The sequence below is a fragment of the Ctenopharyngodon idella genome, chromosome 9 (assembly GCF_019924925.1).
Source record: "Ctenopharyngodon idella isolate HZGC_01 chromosome 9, HZGC01, whole genome shotgun sequence".
In the NCBI taxonomy this organism is placed as follows: Eukaryota; Metazoa; Chordata; class Actinopteri; order Cypriniformes; family Xenocyprididae; genus Ctenopharyngodon; species Ctenopharyngodon idella.
In genome coordinates, this window is record NC_067228.1 from 718,598 (window position 1) to 745,549 (window position 26,952).

The 26,952-nt window shown below is 34.6% G+C and overlaps 3 protein-coding genes across 9 annotated transcripts; 2 read left to right on the forward strand and 1 right to left on the reverse strand.

The window, feature by feature from the left end:
- The first annotated feature begins 491 nt into the window (after nt 1-491).
- egfl6 (EGF-like-domain, multiple 6) lies at nt 492-18,022 on the forward strand. 3 transcript variants are annotated; one of them, XM_051906124.1, is made up of 13 exons: nt 492-834; nt 4,491-4,597; nt 4,876-4,968; nt 6,341-6,460; nt 7,437-7,556; nt 7,856-7,990; nt 9,298-9,420; nt 9,615-9,677; nt 11,018-11,236; nt 14,769-14,843; nt 14,935-15,030; nt 15,399-15,664; nt 17,685-18,022. In XM_051906124.1, exons 1-13 carry the CDS (start codon nt 764-766, stop codon nt 17,790-17,792), a joined length of 1,596 nt encoding a protein of 531 aa, XP_051762084.1. In that variant the 5' UTR covers nt 492-763; the 3' UTR covers nt 17,793-18,022. The 3 variants fall into 3 exon arrangements, with proteins under 3 accessions (XP_051762084.1, XP_051762083.1, XP_051762085.1); XM_051906123.1 differs by having other exon boundaries at nt 493-834; nt 11,018-11,269; XM_051906125.1 differs by lacking the exon at nt 9,615-9,677 and having other exon boundaries at nt 494-834; nt 11,018-11,269.
- A 322-nt stretch (nt 18,023-18,344) lies between these two features.
- Nucleotides 18,345-23,219, forward strand: rab9a (RAB9A, member RAS oncogene family). Of its 5 annotated transcripts, none has more exons than XM_051906137.1 (5): nt 18,363-18,510; nt 19,466-19,551; nt 20,265-20,313; nt 20,701-20,733; nt 21,496-23,219. In XM_051906137.1, exon 5 carries the CDS (start codon nt 21,512-21,514, stop codon nt 22,115-22,117), a length of 606 nt encoding a protein of 201 aa, XP_051762097.1. In that variant the 5' UTR covers nt 18,363-18,510; nt 19,466-19,551; nt 20,265-20,313; nt 20,701-20,733; nt 21,496-21,511; the 3' UTR covers nt 22,118-23,219. The 5 variants fall into 5 exon arrangements, with proteins under 5 accessions (XP_051762093.1, XP_051762094.1, XP_051762096.1 ...); XM_051906135.1 differs by having other exon boundaries at nt 18,366-18,510; nt 21,489-23,219; XM_051906133.1 differs by lacking the exon at nt 19,466-19,551 and having other exon boundaries at nt 18,345-18,510; nt 21,447-23,219.
- On the reverse strand, nt 23,218-26,929 carry trappc2 (trafficking protein particle complex subunit 2). The gene is made up of 5 exons (XM_051906138.1): nt 26,761-26,929; nt 26,564-26,678; nt 23,874-24,022; nt 23,689-23,770; nt 23,218-23,604 (listed from the first exon to the last, which is right to left on the reverse strand). The coding sequence occupies exons 2-5, from the start codon at nt 26,654-26,656 to the stop codon at nt 23,506-23,508; spliced, it is 423 nt and encodes a 140-aa protein (XP_051762098.1). The 5' UTR covers nt 26,657-26,678; nt 26,761-26,929; the 3' UTR covers nt 23,218-23,505.
- Between the last annotated feature and the right edge of the window lie 23 nt (nt 26,930-26,952).

Consider the following 26,952-nt stretch of genomic DNA (forward strand, 5'->3'; position numbering starts at 1 on the left):
CATTACATCAATACTTCTGGACAGCATTACCTAGAGAGTTAAATATCTTTTTGATATATCAATTAATTATATTAATAATCAGTGTTTGCGCCTATTAAAATGTGTATTTTTAAATACATTTTAGTAGATATTTAACTGTCATTTTATGAACTATGGTAGAAAAATATATATATATATATAATTTTATAAAGAAAATATAAACACGCATATATATATATATATATATATATATATATATATGTATTATTATTATTATATTTTGTTTAGTTGTATTTGTATGTACAAATATGTCTATATATTTTTTCATTGGTATGTCTTATGAATTTACTAGTGAAATGACCCTGGATTGTGACTGTGTTTAATTCCTTTAAATTGCAATCAAGTAAATTTAACTTCCTGCTCAGTTTAAATTCACACTGATGAATGAAAAGAGTCTATTCTTTCATTCTGGATTTCCCTCAAAGCAGGTTTTCTTTCTCCTGGACCGTGAAGTGAGTTGTTCGACGGGACACCATCAATCTAGACGTCACGGATTGAGTTTCAGGGAGAAGACGTCTGGAACACCCCCACAAAACACTTCCAGCCCTTCCGTCACTCAACTACATGACATCTGGAATTTCAACAAGACGAGAGGAAAGAGAGAGAGAGAGAGAGAGAGAGAAGCTCCAGACTTTATCTTGGACTCTTGCTGGAATCAAACTACAAGGAAAAGCAAACAGAAGAGAAAAGACCAGTGCAGAAATAAAGAGGGTTGATTTTAAACATGAATCATTTGACATGGATCAGCGCTCTGTCATTCCTACTTTATTTTTCCTCGGGAACTGCAGATTACAGGTAAGTGACCTGGTTAAAGTTGTGGAGAAAAATGCTATTGCTCAGAGAAGTTGCTCTTAGTTTCATTCGAGTTTCAGCTCGTTCATATCGAGATCTGCAGACTTTAGTTTGAGAGATTCTTCTGCAAACGTGTGTCATTACTGGTGGAAACATCTGAGAAACAAATGAGATCTCCTTTGGGATACCTGCAGTTTCTTTTCATGAGATTAAAGAGGCGACAGTAATTAATGTGCATAAAGATCTGTGACCAATGCAGCTTTTTTGATTAAGGGTCAATATTGCATTTTGAACCATATTAAGAGCATGATGTGCATTCATTTTCATACTCGAATATATTTTCCACCTACAGTAGTGGCCAAAATATGAGGAAAATAATTTTTAAATATGTTAAATATGAGGGAAGAACAAAACGCTAAACTTGGTTAATGTATTTATCTGACAAAATTATTTATACAGCAACAGGTTTTATTTTATTATGAAAAAAATGCATTTAAATAACCAGAGGAAAAAGCAAACAGTGACTACAACATAATCAGTTATTAATATTTGGTTGGTTCTCTATTGTTTTTGTTCATAATTTCTTTGTATGACAGTCTGGACAAAAATGATGGCATGTTTCATTGCGTTATTATCACAAATAAAACAATCGACTCCAAGCACAACTACACAATATGATTATAAAATCTATAATAATAAAGGGTGAAGATGTCAATTTTCCCAGGCTAAACATGACTTTTGGACACTACAGCAAATGGCTGTTAATTATCAAATCAAATCACTATTAAATACAAAAGCATGAATATATCTTCACTAACTGTGTTGATTTCTGCCGCTGAGGCTGAGAGTAAATCTGTGAGTAAACAGTCGTGTTGGTTTGTGAAGCTGTCTCTGCTGATCTGCTAATTTTGGCTGTAACGAAGCGTCGGCCACCTGTTCACACGACCGGATTATTTCAGTCCGTTCACACATTCACTCCGTCCCTCTGGAGCCACACCAAATTTAGAGACCAACATGAGAAGCATGTGAATCTGGCTAATGTGCGTTAGGTTATGTTACGTATTATGTTATTAAATGAATGTTTATTACTCTATTTTAGTATTGTTTTGTATTTGTGTGTATATATTGGTATTTACCTCAGCTTGTGGAAAAGCTACTTTATACATTTTTTACTGTTAAATCTGTAAAACTTAAAATGTTGCTACCATGTTTATATGGAGAGGTTCTAGTAATCACAGCTGCTGGTTGTTTGCGGTCAATTTCACTTGTTTTTTTACAGGCTTTAGTTGCCTTTCTGTTGCTTTCAGATGCATTATTAGGGGGAGGAGCCTGGTTATTCTAGAGAGCATTTGATTGGACAGAAATTTGTATAGTGCAGGATGAGTCATCAGTATTGTTTTTGGTCCAGGAAGAGAATAAATGTAAAATTTGCCCCTATATTTGCCAATTATTATTATTGGTTATACTTTATTTTAGTGTTACAGTGTAATTATACATTTAAGTACTGAGTAATAATAATTTACTATAGGGTTAGGATTAGGGTGTGGTTTAGGGTTTGTCGCACGTAATTATACATAATTAGGGGCCAATCTTCCACTCTGGAAGTCTATGGCACCCATAGAACCGCTTGCAGGAAATTTCATGATTTTCATGAAAATTGAACTAGATCATCTTCAGACAATGCCGACAAAAAGTTATGGAATTCAAGTCGATTTGTCACACCATTTTTGAAAATGTGCGAAAAAATTTTACGCAGTGCTTGCTAAAATAGACTGGGCTGTATCTCCGCAGCGCTTTATCATATTCAGACCAAACTTCATAGGGTAGGCATGACCTGAGGCTACATGCTGTGTTTCGGCACAGTGCCACCTACTGGTCCGGAGATACGAAAAATGGCTATTTTTGCTTATAACTTCTGAGTGGTTTGCCCAAAAATCACAAAATTGGTCTTGTTTGATTTGGGGCGGCATGCCGAGTCAAATTTTCCCATATCAGCCATTTTAGGCAGTAGCTCCTCACTGCAGAACAAGAGATCCAGGGGGTGGAGACGGGAGGGTTTAGATCCAGGGGGTGGAGACGGGTAGGTTTAGGGATATGTAAAGTGGGAGGAGTTGGATCTGGATCCAACCTCGCCCCCTGGATCTTGTGTTCTGCAGTGCAGACCATCTCATTTTGGGCGTCAGCCATTTTGAATTTTGTAGTAAAATGCTGTATTTTATGAACGCATTAGCATATCATTATGAAACTCTGTATGGGTCATCGGCACAATGCCCTGAAGAAGTCTGAGAAGTTTCGGACCAGCGCCACCTAGTGGTGAAAAAAATGATTTACTTGCTTATAACTTTGGATGTGGCTGACTTATTTTCACTGGAGTCATATTCTTGGATTCCTGAATCCTTGCCGAGTCCAACAATACCAAACAAGCTAGGTTTCGCCTTATGGTTAGTGGAACATTGTGATTTAACGTTTAAACAACATTCGCAAATATCTTCAAAACCGTTAGTCCGATTGAGACAAAACCACTGTAGGAAAAATTTGATAGTAAGTGTCAAAAAATGCAATTAAAGTCAGGTGTGGGTAATTTTTTATGTGTTCATACATATAAATGTCTATAACTCCTAAACGAAATAAGATATTTTCACCTAATTTGGCACGCTTATGTATAAAGGACACACAAAAAAAGAGGTAGGACTGCACCACTTGGTGGTGCTATAATTGAACAAAAAAATGAAATTGGCTCTAACTACAGTACCGTTGGTCTGATTGACTTCAAAATGAACATGCAGTGTCTTTGTCTCAGTTGTTATCATAGTCCATTATGACATTGTTGGTCTGCTGCGAGCTTCCTTGTTTGCTTCTGTTGTGCTTGACCCCTTAATTGCTGCTTGCAGCTATATTTTATATACTTATTATTACAGTATCTACATGTAATGTGTAACAATGTCACTGTAAAATAAAGTGTTACCTTATTTTTATTTTAGTAGTACATTTGCATACAAATGATCTCAAAGATAACAGATGTGAATTCATGGGTTCTGTGAGTCAAATCACATTTATTTATTTTGTGCTTTATACAATACAGATTCACATTAAGAGAACAGGAAAATAACAGTGTTAATTATGAAACAAATTCAATTCATCATTTGTAAAGCAGATAGTAGTATCGCTATTCAGCTCAATTCAGTTCAATGTTGACTCTTTTAAAACCTGTTCAACTGCAAAATCTCAAAGCCAAAACCTTATTGTAAACCTGTTTACGCTCAACACACTCCTCTGGTCCATCTGCTGATGTGTGATTGCCATGAATAGTTCAGGGTTTAATTATAGCGGAAATGCGGTGAAGGAGATTTTAGCTGTTCCTGTTAGAGGCATCTGTTAAACGCTTAAAGAGCCATAAACGCTGAGGAGATGCAAGAGGTTCCTGCATCCTGTCTGTTCAAATCCCCCCGGATCAAAAACCCTCGTCATGTCTGTCTTTTACAGCTACAATTAGCCCAGGAGGGTCAGACCTCACAGGCCACACCTTTACCTTCAAATCAAGGCTCATTTTCACCTCAAACTACCTGTGATCTTCTGATGTTCTTCCTCAGTGTTTCTGTCTTGTTTTCCAGTAACCATTATTAAATCTCATTGATCTGTTCCTGCTGTTTTCCTAAAAGAGAAAGACGGCAGATCCCGGCGAGGAGTCTGGCAGGTGTGTGTCGGTACGGCAGCACACTCGAGTGTTGTTATGGATGGAAGAAGAACAGTAAAGGACACTGTGAAGGTGAACAAGTCCAAATTAACATCTCTTTTAATTTAGTCACAAGAATGCAAGTGTCTGTGCTGTGATGGAGAATTTTTCAGTTGAATGTAAAACATGGAAACACTGGGAAAATATTCCATCCGTAAAGTCATTCTTTCTGTGGTTTGGTGCTGTTAAACCACACTGAAGAATGAGGGGAAGTCTTGGCTTTGGTTTCCAGACGTGTGTGGTTTGGTGAACGGATTTGACCTCAGCTGTTTCCTTTAGTAATACATCTCTGCTGCTGAATGTTTTACCAGCTCAGTGTGACCTGGGATGCAAACACGGCGAGTGTGTCGGTCCCAACAAATGCAAGTGCTTCCCCGGATACACTGGAAAGACGTGCAGTCAAGGTTTGTTCAAGAACACTTTCTCTTAGAAAAAAAGATTCAGTATAGAACTCTAGGGTTCTCGACTCAGTTTTAAAGAAACTTTATGCCAAAAAGGTTCTATATGAAGAGAACTGCCTTAAATGATTGCATCATACTTTCATGTTTCACAAGATATTTCAATTTTTTTCTAGTGATAAAGTATGTTTACGAGCTGTTTAACTCATCTAATGTAATTAAAATGTAATTAAAAATGTATAAAATGATCAAAATTATAATAATTACGAGCCAAAATTATGACTTTGTCATAATTTCGACTTTTTATCTCAAAATTATGACTGTCATAATTTAATTTTTTTGTCGAAATTAAGTCAGAATTTCGACTTTTAAAGACAATTTTGACTTTTTAATGTCATAATTTCGATTCATGTCATAACTGACTGTCATTATTTCGACTGTCATTATTTCTAATTACGATTTTTTCAATATTTCTTAGTATGTCATAATTTTGACTTTTTAAGTCAGAATTTCCACTTTTTGTCATTATTTTGACTTAGTATGTCATAATTATGAATTTTGTCATTATTTCGACTTAGTATGTCATAATTATGATTTTTACAGTGTCATTATTTTGATGTCATAATTGACTTTTTAAGTCAGAAGTTCAACTTTTTAATTCAAATTTTGACTTTTTGTGTCATTATTTTGACTAATTGACTTTTTGTCATTATTTCGACTTAGTGTCATAATTATGATATTTATGTCATTATTTTGATGCCATAATTGACTTTTTAAGCCAGAAGTTCAACTTTTTAAGTCATTATTTTGACTTTTTATGTCATTATTTTGACTAATTGACTTTTTGTCATTATTTCAACTTAGTATGTCATAATTTTGAGTTTTTAATTCAAATTTTGACTTTTTGTGTCATTATTTCGACTTAGTGTGTCATATCTGACTTTTTGTAATTGCAACTTTGTATGTTATAATTTTGACTTATGTCATTATTTCAACTTTTGTGTCATTATTTCAACTTATACCATAATTTAAGTCTTATTTGAGACTAATTTAAGCAAATAATCAGCCCGGCTGTGTGTAACATGAAATATTGCATTTAATTTGTTCAAAATGGGATAAAATCTTACTATTACTGAATACTGAACAGTATACAACTTAAGTGTGCTGCAGGTATTGTCTTGAAAATCAAAAAAACAAAACTTTTTCAAACAAATGTTTAAAAACAATAGTTCGAAAAATGTAAATAAAATCATGGCTAATACTACTGTTGATTCATTCATCTCATTGACAATGGTAAGTCATTGCATTGTGAGACTGAATGAGGAGTATATTGTAGTTAATGATTACATTAATGATCTGTTTCTTTCTCCTGGTTCAGATCTGAATGAGTGCGGTCTGAAGCCTCGACCCTGTGAACATCGATGCATGAACACTTTCGGCAGCTATATGTGCTACTGCTTAAATGGATACATGTTGATGCCTGATGGGTCCTGTGCAAGTGAGTGACCGTACTTTAGTATATTCAAACGCTCAAATCAATAGTTCTCTCAAAATATTCATCATTTTCTCGTTTTTATGTTCCTAAAAGGACCAAAAAACAATGTATTCAAATGTTTAAATGAAGTTCATCCCAAAAAAACTTAAGTTATGTCTTTATTAACTCATGTTTTAAACAACACTGTAAAAAATCAGAAGTTGAGAAAAACGTAAACTTTAGAGCAATCAGCTTTAGGAATTTTTTTTTGTTACTCTATTTATAAAAAAATTGTTTTATCAACTTAACAATTAAGTTGCTCTGTCCTTTCAGAAAACATAATAAAATAAGTTCCATTAACCCAAAAGCAATCATAGTTTATAGTTTTGAAGTTAAAATTAAGTTAAAAATGATGAATGTAACACTTTCTCATCTTGGCAGACTTTTCCATGAAAAATGTAAGTTTGCTTACAGTAACTTGTGTATCAGTTTATTGCACAAACTCACAAGATCATATTAACTTTATACATCAAAACAAATACATACAATTTACTCCATAAAATCAAGGAAACATACTTGACCAAAGGGAACACTGATCACCCCAACGGTGACTTGAAACACAATTTAAGTTTAAAACAAGTTTAGTTCCTGTCTCTATGAAGCTCCTCCTTCTGAAAAGCACAATGTGCTCTGATTGGTCAGCTGGAGCAGTGTGTTGTGATTGGTGCTTGGGAAATGCCCCGCCTCTTACCATAACTGCCAGTTTCAACACACTACTAACTAACTCAACCAGGCCCCGCCCCTTTATTCTGCGTATGAATTATTTAAATGAGGAATATTGTGACATGTTCATTCCTGGAAGTTTATGCTGTTTAATATTTTAAGTTGCTAATACTAAATGTCCCAAAAAGTTGACTTGATTTAATCTTTTATGATCACTCTTTTTACATTAGATAGGTCAAACAGATGAAATGTAAGTGTGTTTGGTGTGGTGTTTCAGACTCCAGGACGTGTTCTCTGGCTCACTGTCAGTACGGCTGTGAGGAGGTCCAGGGAGAGGTCCGCTGTCTCTGCCCGTCTCCCGGCCTTCAGCTGGGATCTGATGGAAAGACCTGTGTGGGTGAGAAACACTCAGTGACATCAGCATTCATTCCTTTATTGGCATCGATGGTTCCATGAAGAACCACTAAAGGTTCTTTATAGTGGAAAACAGTTCTTTAGATTATTAAAATGTTAAGAAAAAATGGCTATTTTAAGAACTGATCGTTGAAAGGTTCTTTGGGGAACCAAAAATGGTTCTTCTATGGCATTGCTGAATCAACAAGGAGAAATCATGGAGGTGTGAGACTCTGAAACAAGGAAAGCGGTGAGTTCAGATGTTACATGAACTCTTGTTGTTTCACTCTTTTTGTTCTTCAGACATTGATGAATGTGCAACTGGGAAAAACCAATGTCCGTTCAACCGGCAGTGCATCAACACATTCGGAAGCTACTACTGCAAGTGCCAGGAGGGTTACGATCTCAAATACGTCAATGGGAAATACGACTGTGTTGGTAAGAAATGAACACTGTCTGAAAAATGTTGAGTTTAAAACAATCCAAGTTAGGTTGAAAATGGGCAAACCCAGCGATTGGGTTAAATGTTTGCTCAATGTGCTGGGTAGTTTTATTGAACTCAACTATTGTTTAAAAATGACTATATGTCTGGCTTAAAATGAACCTAAAATATGTTGGAAATTAAAAATCAGACACATAATTACTAGAGACAACAAAAATAATCAAAAGGTGAACATTTATTAATAAGCAATTTAATAAATGTTTATTATTTAATTATTATTTATTAAACTTATTAATAAATGTTAATTTATTAAACATATTAAACATATTGTTTATGAAAGCAAAGTAATCAAGATAAAATGATTATTGTGCCACATTCGGCTTCACAATGATACTTTCATTATATTTTGTGTCATAAACCCTTCCCTCATTATGATTTTAATTTAATTTAATTTAATTTATTTATTTGTATGTATTTTACATGTATATACTATATTTATATACAATATAAACATTTAAATTTATATATATATATATATATATATAGCTCTTTATTCAATTTATTTTATTATTTTTTTAAATTGCATTTTATTTTATTACAATTATTTATTTTATTGATTTTTTTATTTTATTAAATTTATTTGATTAAATGTTTAATGTTCTTTTAATTCAATTGTACTTTATTAAATTATTAAATTGATTTATTTTAATTATTTTTTTTATTTTATACATTTTTACTATATATATACAGCCAATTTATTTAATTTATTTTATTAAATTTTTAAATTAAATTTTATTTTATTAAATTAAATTTATTTATTTTTATTTATTATTTTTATTTTATTTATTTTTACTATATATACAGTATATATATATATATATATATATATATATATACTCATTTTGGCTGCGTGAGATTCTCCAGCTTTGTTGTTGTTGAGCTGTTAAAGCTCCGCCCTCTTCTGGAAAGGGGACGGGAGCAGCAGCTCATTTGCATTTAAAGGGACACACACAAAAACTGCGTGTTTTTACTCACACCCAAATAGGGGCAAATTTGACAAGCTATAATAAATGATCTGTGGGGTATTTTGAGCTGAAACTTCACAGACACATTCTGGGGACACCAGAGACTTATATTACATCTTGGAAAAGGAGCATTATAGGAGAAAATGAATAAAATGCTTCCAGAATCAAGAGAGTTCATGTTCTGTTGAGTAAGTTTCATATGCATAACAGAAAGTTGCTCACCTGAAAAAAATATTTTGATTGATTGATTCATGCTTTGAAATGCACTAATTTTCCAGATATAAATGAATGTGTGTCCGACACTCATAAGTGCAGTCGTCACGCTGAGTGCATCAACACTCACGGATCCTACAAGTGTAAATGCAAGCAGGGTTTCCGAGGCAGTGGATTTGATTGTTCAGGTAAGAGATGAAAACATTCCCACACTGAAAAGAAAATGATGTTCTTCCTCAGTATTTCTGTCTTGTTTTCCAGCACGAATATCTAAACATTCTTAAATCGAGATACATAGATGAATTTTTAGGATAAACAAGACATAAGTCTCCTGACCTTTGACCTCTGAGCAACATCATTTGAATCCTCTGTGTTTTTGTAGTCAAGCCTTTTTATCACAGATCCTGGGAAGGTGGCAAAGGAAATGCGGATGCGTTTCTCAATGGTGAGAGCGTCCAGAGATGCAGAGGAAATGTTGTACATGCATAAAGAAGTTTCCACTAACTTCTGATCTTTCTGATCAAAACCACATGCAGAACATCAGCGGTTAGAGGAACTTCTGCTATAACGCTTCACCTGAAACTTTATAAATGCAACTGGAAACACTTTACAATAAGGTCTCATTTGTTAACATTAGTTATGCATAAACTAGGGCTGTAGGGGATTCACTGAATTTTGTTTTGAATTACGATTTTGGCTTCCAATGATTATGAAAACAAAATAATCAAGATAAAATGATGCAATGATTCTTTCGTTCTGATTTATGTTATAAATCCTTCGCTAAATATTTAATTATTTTTATTTTTATATTTTTATTAATTTATTTTTATTTATTATACATGTATATACTATATTTATATACAGTATAAACATTTAATTTTAAATATATATATATATATATATACAGCTGTTTATTCAATTTATTTAATATATATTTTTTAAAATACATTTTATTTTATTGAATTTATTTATTTTTATAAATTATTTTCTTTTATATTTTTTACTATATATATAAATATATATACAGCTCATTTATTAAATTATGTATGTATAATATATATATATATATATATATATATATATATATATTGTTGCAACAACCACGATTTATCACTTTTTTCACAAATTTTCCAAGAGCAAATGCAATATGTTTATTTTATTTATTTTTATTTTATTTTTAATTTAATTGTATTTTATTAAATTTTATTTTTATTCTTTATTTTATATTTTTACTATATATATATATATATATATATATATACATTTAAATTTTATTAAGTTAAATTGATTTATTTATTATTTTAGTATTAGCATATTTTTATATTATAAGTGTTCACTGTCTGTATTATTTTTTTTTTTTAATTAAATTTTTCAAGAGCAAATGCAATATATATGTTTATTTTATTAATTATTTTTATTTTTTATTTAGATATACATTTTTAGTTGTATCATCCAGCTCTAATGTTCACTCATTTAGTTATCTAATGTTAACAAATGAAATTTTAATGTAAAGTGTTTCCATGCAACTCCATTTTGGATCTTTGTGAATGGCTTCATGCACAGCAGACGCTTGGAAATCCACTTGGCATGGAAAAGTCTCCTGCATCTCTGAACCTGCAGTCATGGCGCATATAAAGCACGCTGTGTGATTAATGCAGTAATGCTGCGATTGCATGAATCAGGCTCCACGCATTTTTGACTTTAGAACATCATTGGACATCAGCATACAGGATTTCATTCCAGTTTCCTCACGCATTTCATCACATCTTCTGTCTGATCCTGCAGTTATTCCCGACGCCCCGTCCAAGACTCGTATTCTGGGCGGCAGGTTTGACAACACCATCCCAGAGCCTGCGGTGACCGACTCTCCTCGACTCCACCTGCAGCCCTTCGACTATGACGGCGAGGTCTACATCGGCCCTCCGGTGGAAACACCGGCCATTCCAGAAGAGGAGGAGGAAGAGGAGGAGGAAGAGGAGGACGACACGGGAAACCAGCTGGAGGGTGAGGAGCTGAACGCCAGAGGAGATGTTTTCTGTGAGTGATCCTCGGCTCTCACTAAAAATACTCCTCCATTACTGTCCACATGCTGCTGAGTGCACTAATATTACACACCGCCGGAGTCAGGGAGATTATTTATGTTTGTGAAAGAGTCTCTTCTGCTCACCACTGCTGCTTTTATTATATCAAATATACAGTAAAAATTGCTAAATATTATTAGAATCTAAAATAAGGGTTTTCTATGTGAATATATAGTAAAGTGTAATTTATTCCTGTGATCAAAGCTGAATTTTCAGCATCATTACTCCAGTCTTCAGTGTCACATGATCCTCATTCAGCTCTAGTATTTTTACAAAGCAGCATTTTTTCAGAGCAGCTTCAGGGCATGCTGGGATTGAGGCGAGAGCCACGTTCATCTCAAATACGGTCTGTGTAACATGTACAGACACGGAGACTACGAGTAAACTTCCCATACAAAATGAGAAATAATAATGAAAACAATTTTCATATAGTTTTATTTAATGATAATAACTGTTTTGAATATGAAAAATATAGGGTTTCTCTTTATAATAAATTTTAAATAACAATAAATTAAAAAAATCTTACAATATATACATAACTCCACTTTCCTGGCATTCGTATTGATCCGAATGGATCAGTCTGTGCTGTTTAGATGTTACTCTGTACAGATCGACGGGTCAGAGTTCACTCCTCCGTTGGACGTAGTGTCCGTGACGTCACCCGTAGATTTCTGAAGAGCATCTTTGAAGCGAAAATGAGGCCGCTGCCATCTTAGCAGCGCGTCACTCCCGGATAACTGAAAATGAGCAAAGAGGCGGGACGTGGTTGAAACTGAGGTGCCTGGTTACTGAAAACACGCCCGCCTAGCTCGACGTGATCATGTTAGCAGGAGCTATCTATCTATCTTAGACACTATCTAAAATATTAATAAAGATAACAAGTTATATCATTTGAAAGTTCTAAGGTTTACTGTCAATCTACGGTGTCCAGCAACAGAAATATTGTAATTTGTGTCGGGTGTGCAAATGACAACACGCAAAATCAAAACAGTACTCCATATCTTTGTAATGAAATAGCGATCACGAGATGAATCCAATCCGTCGACACTTGGGTAAAATGTCCATGAGCGTCCACTGAAAAACAAACAACAGCACTTTTTGTTCACAAAAACATTAAATCCATGAAATATTGATATATTGTCCATTGTTCGCATCATATTTCTTCTGAACGATCTGCTCTCCATCATCGTTCTTCAAGAAATTATGCAACCTGAGCAGAGTTTATGTTGTAAAACTGTATCGTGTATATCTAGCAAACAAATGAGCCCACGTCCAAAGTATAATTTTTCAAAATGCAGCAGTTTTAGTTATAATATCCAAGCAGTGCTGCTGTGTCTCGAGAGGCGTATTCTCCAGCCATTGTCATAGTAAATCTCACGAACAAAACTTTTAGCCAATGCCAAGACGATCCAACAACGTGTGTTCTGTTTATCTTCCGCATGTGTGCACACGTACACAGACATGTGTCTTGCACATATAACCACACAGCAAGCCATGTTATTTGATAATTGTATAAAATAATCCCGAAAAAAGCACAAACACGGCAGAGATGCCGAGTTCAGCAGCTGGAATTAGCTGAGGTGACATGACGGCTCACTGACAGCAGCGGCAAACCTGTCACTCAAGTGGCCACGCCCTTAATTATGCAGAACTTTAAGGCTTAATATAATTTAAACGGATGAGTTATAAAAAAATTCACCCTCCTCAGAGTTGTCATGAAGGGCAAAATTAGCAGTATAGACCAAAACCACAATTTGTACCAGCTGTAAACATGTTTTTTTCTGCTGTAAAGTTGGGCATTTTAACATGGGACTCAATGAGATTCTGCTCTCTTTTGGAGCCTGTCCCTAGCGGCCAGTTGATGAATTGCAGTTTAAGTCACTTCAAGAGAAATTGGTGGTTCCCATGCAACACAAGTGTAGTGTGACCGACCCAAAACATGCCTCTAAACTCTGTTTACACTCAAACACAGACCGCTGATTAATGACTCTATAGTGTCCGGCTCACGAAAGGCGTGAGTGTGGAGTGATCATCACGCTGTCACACATGAGCAATAACTCTGGAGAAACGCCTTTTAAAGGGGACAACTTTGTTTTGGTAAGCCTTTCTCTGCTAGCATGTGAAAAAACGAGCCGCTCAGATTTCGCTCCCCTTGTGACGTAGGAAGGGGATCTTATTATAATATTACCGCTCCTTAATCTGCATGTTTCCACCCACGGCTCCGCCATTTAGTTTCTGCAAGTGACGACGGTGTACCAGTTCTAACACCATGTGTCCATACGGGTTTTGCACAAAAGATTAACATGACGGCACATGCTAGTGGATGAGTTGAATCAACTCCACAGCAACTACATAAATTTATCCACTAACCATTCAGAAACGTCTAAAAGTTGTAACTTCTTCCTGAGTCTCTCCATCAGTGTCGACTCCGGTTTGAACAATGTAAGGCTGAACACTGTCGTCATTTTGGCTGCGTGAGATTCTCCAGCTTTGTTGTTGTTGAGCGACCGAAGTGTGAGCCATTAAAGCTCCGCCCTCTTCTGGAAAGGGGGGCGGGGAGCAGCAGCTCATTTGCATTTAAAGGGACACACACAAAAACGGCGTGTTTTTGCTCACACCCAAATAGGGGCAAATTTGACAAGCTATAATAAATGATCTGTGGGGGATTTTGAGCTGAAACTTCACACACACATTCTGGGGACACCAGAGACTTATATTACATCTTGTGAAAGGGGCACTTTAACAAAAACGCAGTGTTTCTTGTATGAAAGGACGTGTCTGATGTAGTCTCTAATCTCTAAATCTCTCAACAAGACATAAACCTGTACAGAATCCCCTCCGTCTGTGATAATGTTAGAGATAAGGCAGGAGGAGACAGGCCCAAGACACACATGAGCTAAAGGGAGAAAAATCCACATCTTCCCAGAGGGAAGAACTGCCGGAAAGACATAAAGCCTTTGATTAGCGCTGCAGAACAGCTGTTTGACTGTCTTTCATCGTCTCTCTAGCAATTAGCCGGACTGAATAAGAACGTTTGAAAGCGAGCAAGATCCGTCTTGTTTCCTCATATCCTCCATTGTTCAGCTCCTCTCTTCCCAGTCTGTCAGTAACGCTCTGTTTAGTTCCTGTCTCTATGAAGCCCCTCCTTCTGAAAAGCACAATGTGCTCTGATTGGTCGGCTGGAGCAGTGTGTTGTGATTGGTGTTTGGGAAATGTCCCGCCCCTTACCATAACCGCCAGTTTCAGCACACTACTAACAAACGCAAGCAGGCCACGCCCCTTTATTCTGCGCATAAATTATTATTTAAATGAGCACTATTTCCTTCAGGTAATGCACATCTGATTTATGTCAGTTTTCTGTTTTAATGCCCCCTGTTGACTGTTTTTGGAACAGCGTTTGGATCTTTTTCTGTTTGGAAATACTTTTCATGACCTGTCTCTTTTTCCGTTCATAGTTCCAGATGAATTTGTGCCTGTTTATGGTCCAGAATCAGAGCCGAAGGAGATCCAAGCAGCGCCGCTGAAGGAAAGTAAGCAAACTTTCAGATTGTATACAGAGACGTTTGTCTTTTCAACATTCAGATGAATTTACTAAGTGCTTTGTGTGTGTTATTTGAGCAGGATTCCTGACGGACTGTAACTTTGATCGTGGAGCGTGTGAGTGGGTGCAGGAGCATGAGGATGATCTGGACTGGACTATCAAGTATCATGTAAACGGTACGACTTCATGATTGTGTTCACTGGGCTGAAGAACAGAAGTTGTAGTTTCCTCTTCTACCAACAGCTGTGAGATTCATGTGACAGCTGAATATATAAACCTTTTCCATATTTAATTCCAATAAAATAAAATATTATTACTGCAAAACAAATAAATATTAAAGTAACTACATTTGTATTTAGGCACTTTAATATTAAAAATTAAATATTTAAGAGTCTAAAATAACAGTATAATCAAAATGAATAAGATATGAATTGTGTAATATTACTTTGTTACTGTTTATATTATATATATTCATTTTTAATCATATTGTTATTTTATTCACTTTATTATTCACTTTACTTTTATTCACTCGTTGTCTCTTTAGGAAGAGAATATTACTTAGCGCTGGACGGGCAACAGGTGAGCAACAGGAAGGAGCAGGCGAGGATAAAGCTTCTTCTGGACGATTACATGCGGCAGAGCACCTTCTGCCTCACGTTTGATTCCCGTATTGTGGGGCAGAACATTGGTGTCTTACGAGTGATGCTGGACAACAGTGCTCTTCCCATCTGGGAGAGACGACAAACTCACAACCCCAGCTGGCAGTCAGAGAAGATCACCGTTACCTGGACAGAGAGCGCTCCAGAGGCGGTGAGGAGCGCATGTGAGATCTGTACGGAAGCGTGTTTCTGCCACGGAATAAAACATAATCTCACAATTCTGAGATATAAACTTGGAATTGTAAGAAATAACATCAGAATTGTGAGATAAAAAGTTGCAATTATCTTTTTTATTTTTTTATTATGTGGTGGAAACAAGCTTCAGTAGTGATTCAAATACACTATCAAAAGAATTTCAATAGAATTTGTCTGCATCACAATTTGGAAATATTCCAAATCTATATAGAATTTATTTGTTTCACAATTTGGAAATATTCCTAATTTATATAGAATTTATTTGCTTCACAATTTGGAAATATTTCAAATCTATATAGAATTTATTTGTTTTGCAGTTTGGAAATATTCCAAATTTATATAGAATTTATTTGTTTCATGGTTTGGAAATATTCCAAATCTATATAGAATTGATTTGCTTCACAATTTGGAAATATTCCAAATCTATATAGAATTTATTTGTTTCACAATTTGGAAATATTCCAAATTTATATAGAATTTATTTGCTTCACAGATTGAAAATATTTCAAATCTATATAGAATTTATTTGTTTCACAGTATGGAAATGTTCCAAATTTATATAGAATTTATTTGTTTCATGGTTTGGAAATATTCCAAATCTATATAGAATTTATTTGTTTCACAGTTTGAAAATATTCCAAATTTATATAGAATTGATTTGCTTCACAATTTGGAAATATTTCAAAACTATATAGAATTGATTTGCTTCACAGTTTGAAAATATTCCAAATTTATATAGAATTTATTTGTTTCACGGTTTGGAAATATTCCAGATCTATATAGAATTGATTTGCTTCATAATTTGGAAATATTCCAAATCTATATAGAATTTATTTGTTTCGCAGTTTGAAAATATTCCAAATTTATATAGAATTGATTTGCTTCACAATTTGGAAATATTTCAAAACTATATAGAATTGATTTGCTTCACAATTTGGAAATATTCCAAATCTATATAGAATTTATTTGTTTCACAGTTTGGAAATATTCCAAATCTATATAGAATTTATTTGTTTCACGGTTTGGAAATATTCCAAATTTATACAGAATTTATTTGTTTCGCAGTTTGAAAATATTCCAAATTTATATAGAATTGATTTGCTTCACAATTTGGAAATATTTCAAAACTATATAGAATTGATTTGCTTCACAGTTTGGAAATATTCCAGATCTATATAGAATTGATTTGCTTCATAATTTGGAAATATTCCAAATCTATATAGAATTTATTTGTTTCGCAGTTTGAAAATATTCCAAATTTATATAGAATTGATTTGCTTCACAATTTGGAAATATTTCAAAACTATATAGAATTGATTTGCTTCACAATTTGGAAATATTCCAAATCTATATAGAATTTATTTGTTTCACAGTTTGGAAATATTCCAAATCTATATAGAATTTATTTGTTTCACGGTTTGGAAATATTCCAAATTTATATAGAATTGATTTGCTTCACAATTTGGAAATATTCCAAATCTATATAGAATTTATTTATTTCGCAGTTTGGAAATATTCAAAATTTATATAGAATTTATTTGTTTCGCAGTTTGGAAATATTCAAAATCTATATAGAATTTATTTGTTTCACGGTTTGGAAATATTCCAAATTTATACAGAATTTATTTGTTTCACAGTTTGGAAATATTCCAAATTTATATAGAATTGATTTGCTTCACAATTTGAACAATATTCCAAATCTATATAGAATTTAGTTGCTTCACAGTTTGTAAATATTCTCATACAAATTTCCAAATTGTAAAGCAAATAAATTCACTTAACATTCTAAAAGTTCTTTAAATAGTGTGTAATATTTGAGCCAGCAGCAGCACCAATCAGAACAATCAGAGGAATAAATTAAACTGAACTGATTGGATGATGGAAAGAGTCTAATTGCCTGGACCAGATCTTGTATTGTCATTCGTTATGTTCTATTTCTGTATAATCATGAATGTAAATGTTTCTTGTTTCTCCAGATCATCTTTGAGGCCGAGCGTGGGAAGTCCACGAGCGGAGAGATCGGTGTGGATCACGTGGTTCTGTTCTCAGGACCCTGTTCAGAGGATGAAGCCCTCGTCTTTTAACATCACAGTGTTTGTGTGACTCTTTAAACCATCTCAACAGCAGCAAAAGACTCTGGTGATTTAGCTGTTCATGAGGAACAAAATAAGGAGAGTGACACTTAAGTTCAAGTGTTATTGATATTGTTTGTTTGTAGGTAGATATCATTCACTATTTGTATGATTATATAAACATTGTAACATTATAATGGCTGTACATTTTGCTTTACATTAAAATGTTGTAAGAGATTTACCATTTTTACACTTCTGTTCATAGAATTTTTTTTAAATAGTTAATTTCAAATCAATAATTCTGCCAAGGAGAAATATATTCATTGTCATGATTACAGTCTTGTTAATTTTCTCTATAAAGAAATTGATATTTAGAGATTATATTTACTGTTCCATGAGCTCTGAGGTTGTACCATATAATATTATATTACTATTTGACACTAAAATGTGACGACAGAATATGTGCACAACACAGTACCAGTGTAAACGTCAAACAGCCTCAGGGCCTGAACACTTCTGTTTATGTAGCAACACATCACGTGATCAACTACGAGCTAGCGCGGTCACGTGACACACACCAGCCAATAGCATCGCACGAGTGTGGCACCATCAGCGGTCAGAGGAAGAGATCTCAAACTCGTCATGTTTCGCTTTATTGCTTGTTTTGTTTCTTTCTGCCGAATCAAGATTTCCGGTTATTGAAGCCTGATGTGTTCAGAAGCAGCTACAGGTGAGTCTGAGTCTCTTTCAGCACAAATACGCGTTTTAAAGCTCTGTTCAGCAGCATAACACACACACACACACACACACACACACACACAACACTTCACAGATCTGTTTATCTCCTTCTGACTGCTTCACATTCACTTCGTTTCGGTTTAATGATCAGTTAAACAACTCAGCAGTCGTTCATGTGTTAGGTGGCTTTCATCACTATAAATGACGTCGTCGTTTGGTTTGTTAAACGTGTCGCAGCTTCTCATGCTTTGCGTGCAGTTTTGTTAATAAGTTAATAGGGTAAATGTCATGAAACGGCTCATATTTCATCCCAAAATAAATGTGTTATTATATATATATATATATATATATATATATATATATATATATATATATATGTATGTATGTATTATGTATGTATGTGTGTGTGTGTGTGTGTGAGAAATAGAAAAATTAGAATATATTAATATTAGTATATCATGGTATGATAATTATAATATTTATACATGATAGTATTTGTTTGTATATTACTTTTAAACACTATGCTATATTCACACATTTTATATATATATATATATATATATATAATATTAGGGATGCACCGATAGTATTTTTTGACCGATACCGATTTTAACAAACAATTATTGGCTCTTTTATTTAAACATTTTCCATTAAAATAGATTATTGTTTTGATCATGTTTTAAATTAGTAAAGTTCAAAAACACATGCATTAAAGTATACTAACTAGTTTATTGCTGCATCATCAAATAATTTCTATTGATCGTGGATTGAACAGTGCTTTTCAGGAACGTCTAGCAGTGGTTTCCAGGTACAGAAACAAAATAATCTAAATATATTTGCTTCTCAGTTTGGAAATATTCCAAATCTATACAGAATTTATTTGTTTCACAGATTGAAAATATTCAGAATCTATATAGAATTTATTTGCTTCTCTTCTCCTACTGTAGTATGGAACATAAATACAGAAATACAACAAAACAAAGATGCGTATGAAATAAACTGCTTTCCAGGAACGTCTAGCAGTGGTTTCCAGGTACAGAAACAAAATAATCAAAATGTAAAATATAATCTTCATTGTATAAATTAAATATACGTTAATCCTTATTAAAGGTACAAAAGGTATTAAGTCAAGAGTAATAAGCGATTTTTTTTTTTCTTTTTTTTTTTCTTTTTCTTTTCTTTTGTTGTTTTATAAACATTAAAACAGCAGCAGGAATATTAGGCTGCTGTCACTTTAAGAGCGGCACAGATCCAATATACTGTGTGTGTATGTATATATATGAAATATAATTATTGTAAAAAAATAATAATAAAATGTAATAAAATATGTAACAATTATGCACTATTTGCAGTATACACACACACACACACACACACACATACACATATATATGTGACAAATATGGTCATTATTCAGACATACTTAAGTACAGAATGCCCTGATTGACCAATCAGAATCAAGTATTCCAGTGCTGTATTATAAGTATTTATAATATCGGCCGTATCAAAACAGTGATTGGCTCTCTGTATCGATCACATTCATACAGCTGGACAGGTTAAGTTCAGTGAGTGTTTTCTGCCCTCGTCTCCCAGCAGTCTTGTGTAATTTTAATGAAGTCACACACACATTTGTGTGTGTGTGTGTGTGTGTGCGTCATTGTGTACGTGCCTCCATTCCAGCTGGTTAAACTTTGGCTGTGTTGCATGTTGCCTGAATTCTAATGGACACTGTTGCATGTGATGCAGGACAGAGAAGAGCACATGACCGACGGCCAGCGGCTGAGAGGAAACCACCGTGAGTCCCTGCTCAGTCACAGAATGTTTCATTATGTCCAACATTACTGTCCATATCAGAGGATACTGTTACCTTGGCATCTATCTAGTGTAGTAAAGATTGACTAATGTGGGTTTTTACAACAAGTGTTGATTATTTTTATGTTTAGGCATCCATTAACTTCTTAATGGTTTTATGGTTTTGCATTTTAAGAAATAAAAACAACATTGTACTGCAACAATATGCATGATGAATAATAATAATAATGTGAAGTATTTCTGTAAAGCATCTCAGCATGAATTATTGTAAAGTGTAAACACTAACATTAATATTCTACTGCATAGATCTTAATTTTACTAGTCCAGTAGTTTGGGATCATATTTCTAATTGATCAACTCTCTGTTGTAGATTTTGAACGATGAATTATTTGAGGCAGTGAAGGTAGGTGAAACCTTGTTTCCCAAATGTTACCGTAACTCACATTCATAACGCTAAAGCTCCAAGATGACAAGATATTCCCACCAAAGCTGCATTTATTTGATCAAAAATACAGTAAAAACAGTGAAATATTATTATAATTTTAAACAGCTGTTTTCTATGTGAATATATAGTAAAGTGTAATTTATTCCTGTGATCAAAGCTGAATTTTCAGCATCATTACTCCAGTCTTCAGTGTCACATGATCCTTCAGAAATCATTCTGATATGATGATTTGATGATCAAGAAACATTTATGATTATTATCAATGTTGAAAACAGTCATATTTTTGTGGAAACTGTCATACATTTTATTTTTCAGGATTCTTTGATGAATAGAAAGTTCAGCATTTATTTGAAATAGAATCGTTTATAACATTATAAACGTATTTACTGTCACTTTTGATCAATGTAATGCGTCCTTGATGAATAAAAGTGTTATTATTATTTTTAAATCATCATATCTGATTTCTGAAGAATCATGTGACACTGAAGACTGGAGTAATGATGCTGAAAATTTAGGATATAAATTACACTTTACTATATATTCACATAGAAAACAGCTGATTTACAATGGAATAATATTTCAGAATTTGTACTGTATTTTTTGATCAAATAAATGCAACTTTAGTGAGCAGAAAAACCTTAATTATTCTAAACACATAAATTGTCTTGCAGGATCATATTTTCAATAAATGAAAGTCTTAAATGCTCTTTCAGTTCACAGGACGAGGACAACAAACATGTCATCCAAATCATCTCTTCTTAAAGTCATTCTTCTGGGCGACGGCGGCGTGGGCAAGAGCTCGCTCATGAACCGCTACGTCACCAACAAGTTCGACGCGCACCTCTTTCACACCATTGGCGTGGAGTTCCTCAACAAGGACCTGGAGGTGGACAACCGCACGGTCACCCTGCAGATCTGGGATACGGCCGGCCAGGAAAGATTCCGCAGCCTGCGAACGCCCTTCTACCGCGGCTCCGACTGCTGCCTGCTGACCTTCAGCGTGGACGACAGCCAGAGCTTCCACAACCTGGTCAACTGGAGGAAAGAGTTCATCTACTACGCCGACGTCAAGGAGCCCGACAGCTTCCCGTTCGTGGTTCTGGGCAACAAGGTGGACGTGACGGAGAGGCAGGTGACGAGCGAGGAAGCTCAGGAGTGGTGCAGGGAGAGCGGCGGATACCCGTATTTCGAGACCAGCGCGAAAGATTCGACGAATGTGGCGGTTGCGTTCGAGGAAGCCGTCAGAAGAGTTCTGGCTCTGGAGGAGCGACACGAGCATTTGATTCCCACAGACACCGTCAGCCTGCATCGGAAGCCTCGCGGCGCCTCGCCGTGCTGTTAATGGACAGGAATCATCTAATTACGTTAGCTATTTAATGATCCTTGAATGAACTGGATGAGTCTGCGTTATATTTGAACTTGGATAATATGCACTTACTCGTAAACACTGGCTTGGTATCATTGGGTGACGCTCTTGAATCTGAACTGCCTGAATTTAAGCAATTCTGTGCATTCAGATGTTTTATATATATATATATCTCGATCTCTCCTATGGGATTTGAGTGGGATACTGTGTAGACGGATGTCATTTTGTGTTCAGCATGATAGTCTGATAGTGAAGAGCAAATGTAATAAATGCACTGCAGTATTGCACGGCGTTTTCTTAATCAGGACTTTTGTTTTCCACTTTAAAAATATCTGAATGTCATTAAAACAAAATGGATTTACTGGAGACACTGTCTTGTTTTCCAGCACAAATTCTTAAATCAAGATACATTTACTGGAGAAACAAAATGACTGAAGATATTAAGTGTTGCTTTATGAAAAATGTATCGAAATGAAGTGAGTTTGTGCTTAAAACATGAACAAATATCTGCCAATGGGGTCAGAAAAATAATCTTAACTCGAAGGAAAAACAAGATTATTTTCCGTAAACAAGATGTAATATCTTCAGTCATTTCTCTTCTCCAGTAAATGTATCTTGATTTAAGAATGTTTAGATATTTTTGCTGGAAAACAAGACAGAAATACTGAGGAAGAACATCATTTTTTTGCAGTGGAAGCACAGCTGTTTTCAGTTTACCTCATTGATAAGTAGTTTTTCTAATTTACCAAAAACAACTCTTAATATCATACTCCGTTATGCTTGTCTAGTAAATGGATTTTCAGATATTTTTACTGGAAAACAAGACAAAAGTACTGAGGGGAAAAATAGATGTTCTTTTCCTATAACTATGATTAACTTGCGCAGGATGGGCGTTCACACACTGTGGCTGATTTCTAATATATTAACATTATAAAATTGTGTAGCGTGTGCCAAATATATATAAAATACTTGTACTAAAAGTATGAATAAGGTGGAAAGTTTAAGCACTTACTTTAAAAAGAAGCACTAAAATCTTAATATTGTAGATTAAATTGAAATTAAAAAGTACTGAACAATACTTGTTGAAATTGTTTATTTGATTTAGTAATATACAAGTGTTTGAAATCTTCATCGTGCGGTTGACCGTTTTTGTATTAATGTGCATTTACATTCCTGTTAGTGCTGCGTCTTACAGACTTCTTTAAAAATGATCTTCATTCAAACACCATTTGGTGTACAGTAGCAGGTGAAGACACTGAGTATCAACAACTCAAACATGAAATATGTATCTGAATGTTGAGATAGTATAAACAGAACGCCTGTATGTTTATGCAAAAAACAAAAGAGTATGTGTATAAAACAAATCAACTGAGGAGATGCTTCTTCCCGAGAAACTGCACTTTCCTGTCGAAAGCTGTGGAGCGTATCGGTGCGTTGGCTTCATAGAAGGGATTCATTGCAAACTGGGTAAAAAAGCACATATAAAATGTTTTAAAACAAATTCATATGGTGCTGAAATGTCACTACAGAAATAATATATGATTTACCTTGATGTACAGATCATAAACATCATTAAAGAAGTTCTTGATTCCATCCTCTTGCCGAACATCATGGAGCATAATAAATCTCATATGTATGCAAGTAACGTTAAGGAATAATCATTTCAATGGGTCAGTTAAATGTGAGTGAGTTTGATTCAGTCATGCATGTCAGAAAGATTTGGATGAGAAGGATATGACCAGCAGTGACGAAGGCAGAGACAAACCATTCATTGAATTTGTCCACAGTCTTCAGGTACATGTTGCTGGACTGCCACATGTTCTCATCAACCAGATCAAGAGCGGCATGAGCGATGAACTGGTTCAGATGTCTGTGATCATCCTGTCAAGAAGAATTTCAGTTTTACTGCTGTTAAGTTTAAGAAGATTTGATGTAAACCACTCTTTAATCTCAGCTAAACAATCAGAGGATAGATGGAGGAAAAGTAGAGGTAGGTCTGGAGGATAGGTAAAGCTGGGTGAAAGCTAAATAATAAGAGAGGGCCCAAGACGGAGCCCTGAGGAACACCAGTAGTAATGTATGAAGGCTTTGATCTAAACTGCTTCAGTTGTACAAATTGATTATGACCCATAAAATAAACCAAGTCAAGGGACTCCAATCTGTCTAACAGAATGCTGTGCAAGATAATATCAAATGCTGCACTCAAATCGGGCAAAATTATTATAGATCGAAGTCCCAATTCAGCACCTGACAATAAGTCATTAGAAATCTTAGATAATGCAGTTTCAACACTATGATAACAAAAATGCAAAAAACAAAAGAGTATGTGTATATAAAAAGAGGTAAAAGATAAATAATAAATAAGAGAGGGCCCAAGACGGAGCCCTGAGGAACACCAGTAGTAATGTGCGAAGTCTTTGATCTAAACTGCTTCAGCTGTACAAATTGAGTACGATCCATAAAATAAGATCTAAACCAAGTCAAGGGACTCCAATATGTCTAACAGAATGCTGTGCAAGATAATATCAAATGCTGCACTCAAATTGGGCAAAATTATTATCAGTTCAGTCAATAATTCAGGATCATTGTACTTGTTTTTAGTTATTTGTTTGTTTTACATGTCACTGTTTATAGTTGTGTTATTTGTATCTTTATTATGTTTTTTTTTTTTTTTTTTTTTTTTGTATTGTACTGGCTTTTTATGCTGCCTCTTGGCCAGGTCGTCATTGTAAATGAGAACTGGTTCTCAATTGACTCACCTGGTTAAATAAAGGTTAATAAATAAAGGTTAATAATCGAAGTCCCGAATCAGCAGCTGACAATAAGTCATTAGAAATCTTAGATAATGCAGTTTCAACACTATGATAACAAAAAATGCAAAAAACAAAAGTGTATAAAACGGGATAAATAAGAGAGGGCCAAAGACGGAGCCCTGAGGAACACCAGTATTGACTTACGAAGGCTTTAATTGAAACTGCTTCAGCTGTACAAATTGAGTACAACCAATAAAATAAGATCTAAACAAAGTCAAGGGACTCCAATCTGTCTAACAGAATTCTGTGTAAGATAGTATCAAATGCAAATCGAGCAAAATTATTATAGATCAAAGTCCCGAATCAGCAGCTGACAATAAGTCATTAGAAATCTTAGATAATGCAGTTTCAACACTATGATAACAAAAATGCAAAAAACAAAAGAGTATGTGTATATAAAAAGAGGTAAAAGATAAATAATAAATAAGAGAGGGCCCAAGACGGAGCCCTGAGGAACACCAGTAGTAATGTGCGAAGTCTTTGATCTAAACTGCTTCAGCTGTACAAATTGAGTACGATCCATAAAATAAGATCTAAACCAAGTCAAGGGACTCCAATATGTCTAACAGAATGCTGTGCAAGATAATATCAAATGCTGCACTCAAATTGGGCAAAATTATTATCAGTTCAGTCAATAATTCAGGATCATTGTACTTGTTTTTAGTTATTTGTTTGTTTTACATGTCACTGTTTATAGTTGTGTTATTTGTATCTTTATTATGTTTTTTTTTTTTTTTTTTTTTGTATTGTACTGGCTTTTTATGCTGCCTCTTGGCCAGGTCGTCATTGTAAATGAGAACTGGTTCTCAATTGACTCACCTGGTTAAATAAAGGTTAATAAATAAAGGTTAATAATCGAAGTCCCGAATCAGCAGCTGACAATAAGTCATTAGAAATCTTAGATAATGCAGTTTCAACACTATGATAACAAAAAATGCAAAAAACAAAAGTGTATAAAACGGGATAAATAAGAGAGGGCCAAAGACGGAGCCCTGAGGAACACCAGTATTGGCGTACGAAGGCTTTAATCGAAACTGCATCAGCTGTACAAATTGAGTACAACCAGTAAAATAAGATCTAAACAAAGTCAAGGGACTCCAATCTGTCTAACAGAATTCTGTGTAAGATAGTATCAAATGCAAATCGAGCAAAATTATTATAGATCAAAGTCCCGAATCAGCAGCTGACAATAAGTCATTAGAAATCTTAGATAATGCAGTTTCAACACTATGATAACAAAAATGCAAAAAACAAGAGAGGGCCCAAGACGGAGCCCTGAGGAACACCAGTACTGATGTACTGTATGAAGGATTTGATCTAAACTGCTTCAGCTGTACAAATTAAGTATGACCCATAAAATAAGATCTAAACCAAGAGACTCTAATCTGTCTAACAGAATGCTGTGCAAGTATCAAATGAAGCAAAATTAGTACAGATAGAAGTCCCGAATCAGCAGCCGACAATAAGTCATACGAAATCTTAGCTAATGCAGTCTCAACACTATGATATGGACAGAAACCAGATCCTGCTGTCAGGTATCATTGACATCATTACATCATGATGACTATTTTACCATGTTGTCAGGAATCACTGACATCATCATGCCCACCTTTGATTCCGCCTTTCCAGGAGGGAGGAACTCCATCTCAAACACTGGGTTATCATGATGACCCACCATAACGAAATAAAAACTCCCCGACATTGTGAATCGTCAGTGTTTAGAGCTGTAAACATGAAATCGACAGTCAGTTATTGACATTACTGGACATGTAAACACTGATGAATGTGCACAAAAACACATCTTACCACAGGAATGATAACGTTAGTTTGGCTTTCTTTACAAATGACACATTCTATCAACACACCTCCTTTAAATAAATAACTAATTATATAAATCACATGAAGAATAACGACAGCCGATGAGGATCATACGCGTATTGTGGACAGAGTTCCCGTTTCCGCCCAGCTGACACAAACAGCCAATGAGAGGACTGAAAG

Excerpts from the sequence above, each read along its gene's own strand:
- egfl6 (XM_051906123.1), top strand. The coding sequence starts at position 764 with ATGAATCATTTGACATGGATCAGCGCTCTGTCATTCCTACTTTATTTT. Across the intron at positions 6,461-7,436 it reads GCCTGATGGGTCCTGTGCAA|ACTCCAGGACGTGTTCTCTG; the intron begins GTGAGTGACCGT and ends GTGGTGTTTCAG. Across the intron at positions 9,421-9,614 it reads CAGTGGATTTGATTGTTCAG|TCAAGCCTTTTTATCACAGA; the intron begins GTAAGAGATGAA and ends GTGTTTTTGTAG.
- rab9a (XM_051906133.1), top strand. The coding sequence starts at position 21,464 with ATGAAAGTCTTAAATGCTCTTTCAGTTCACAGGACGAGGACAACAAAC.
- trappc2 (XM_051906138.1), bottom strand. The coding sequence starts at position 26,656 with ATGTCGGGGAGTTTTTATTTCGTTATGGTGGGTCATCATGATAACCCA. Across the intron at positions 23,771-23,873 it reads TTCGTCACTGCTGGTCATAT|GAGATTTATTATGCTCCATG; the intron begins CCTTCTCATCCA and ends TTGCATACATAT. Across the intron at positions 23,605-23,688 it reads TTTATGATCTGTACATCAAG|TTTGCAATGAATCCCTTCTA; the intron begins GTAAATCATATA and ends TTTTTTACCCAG.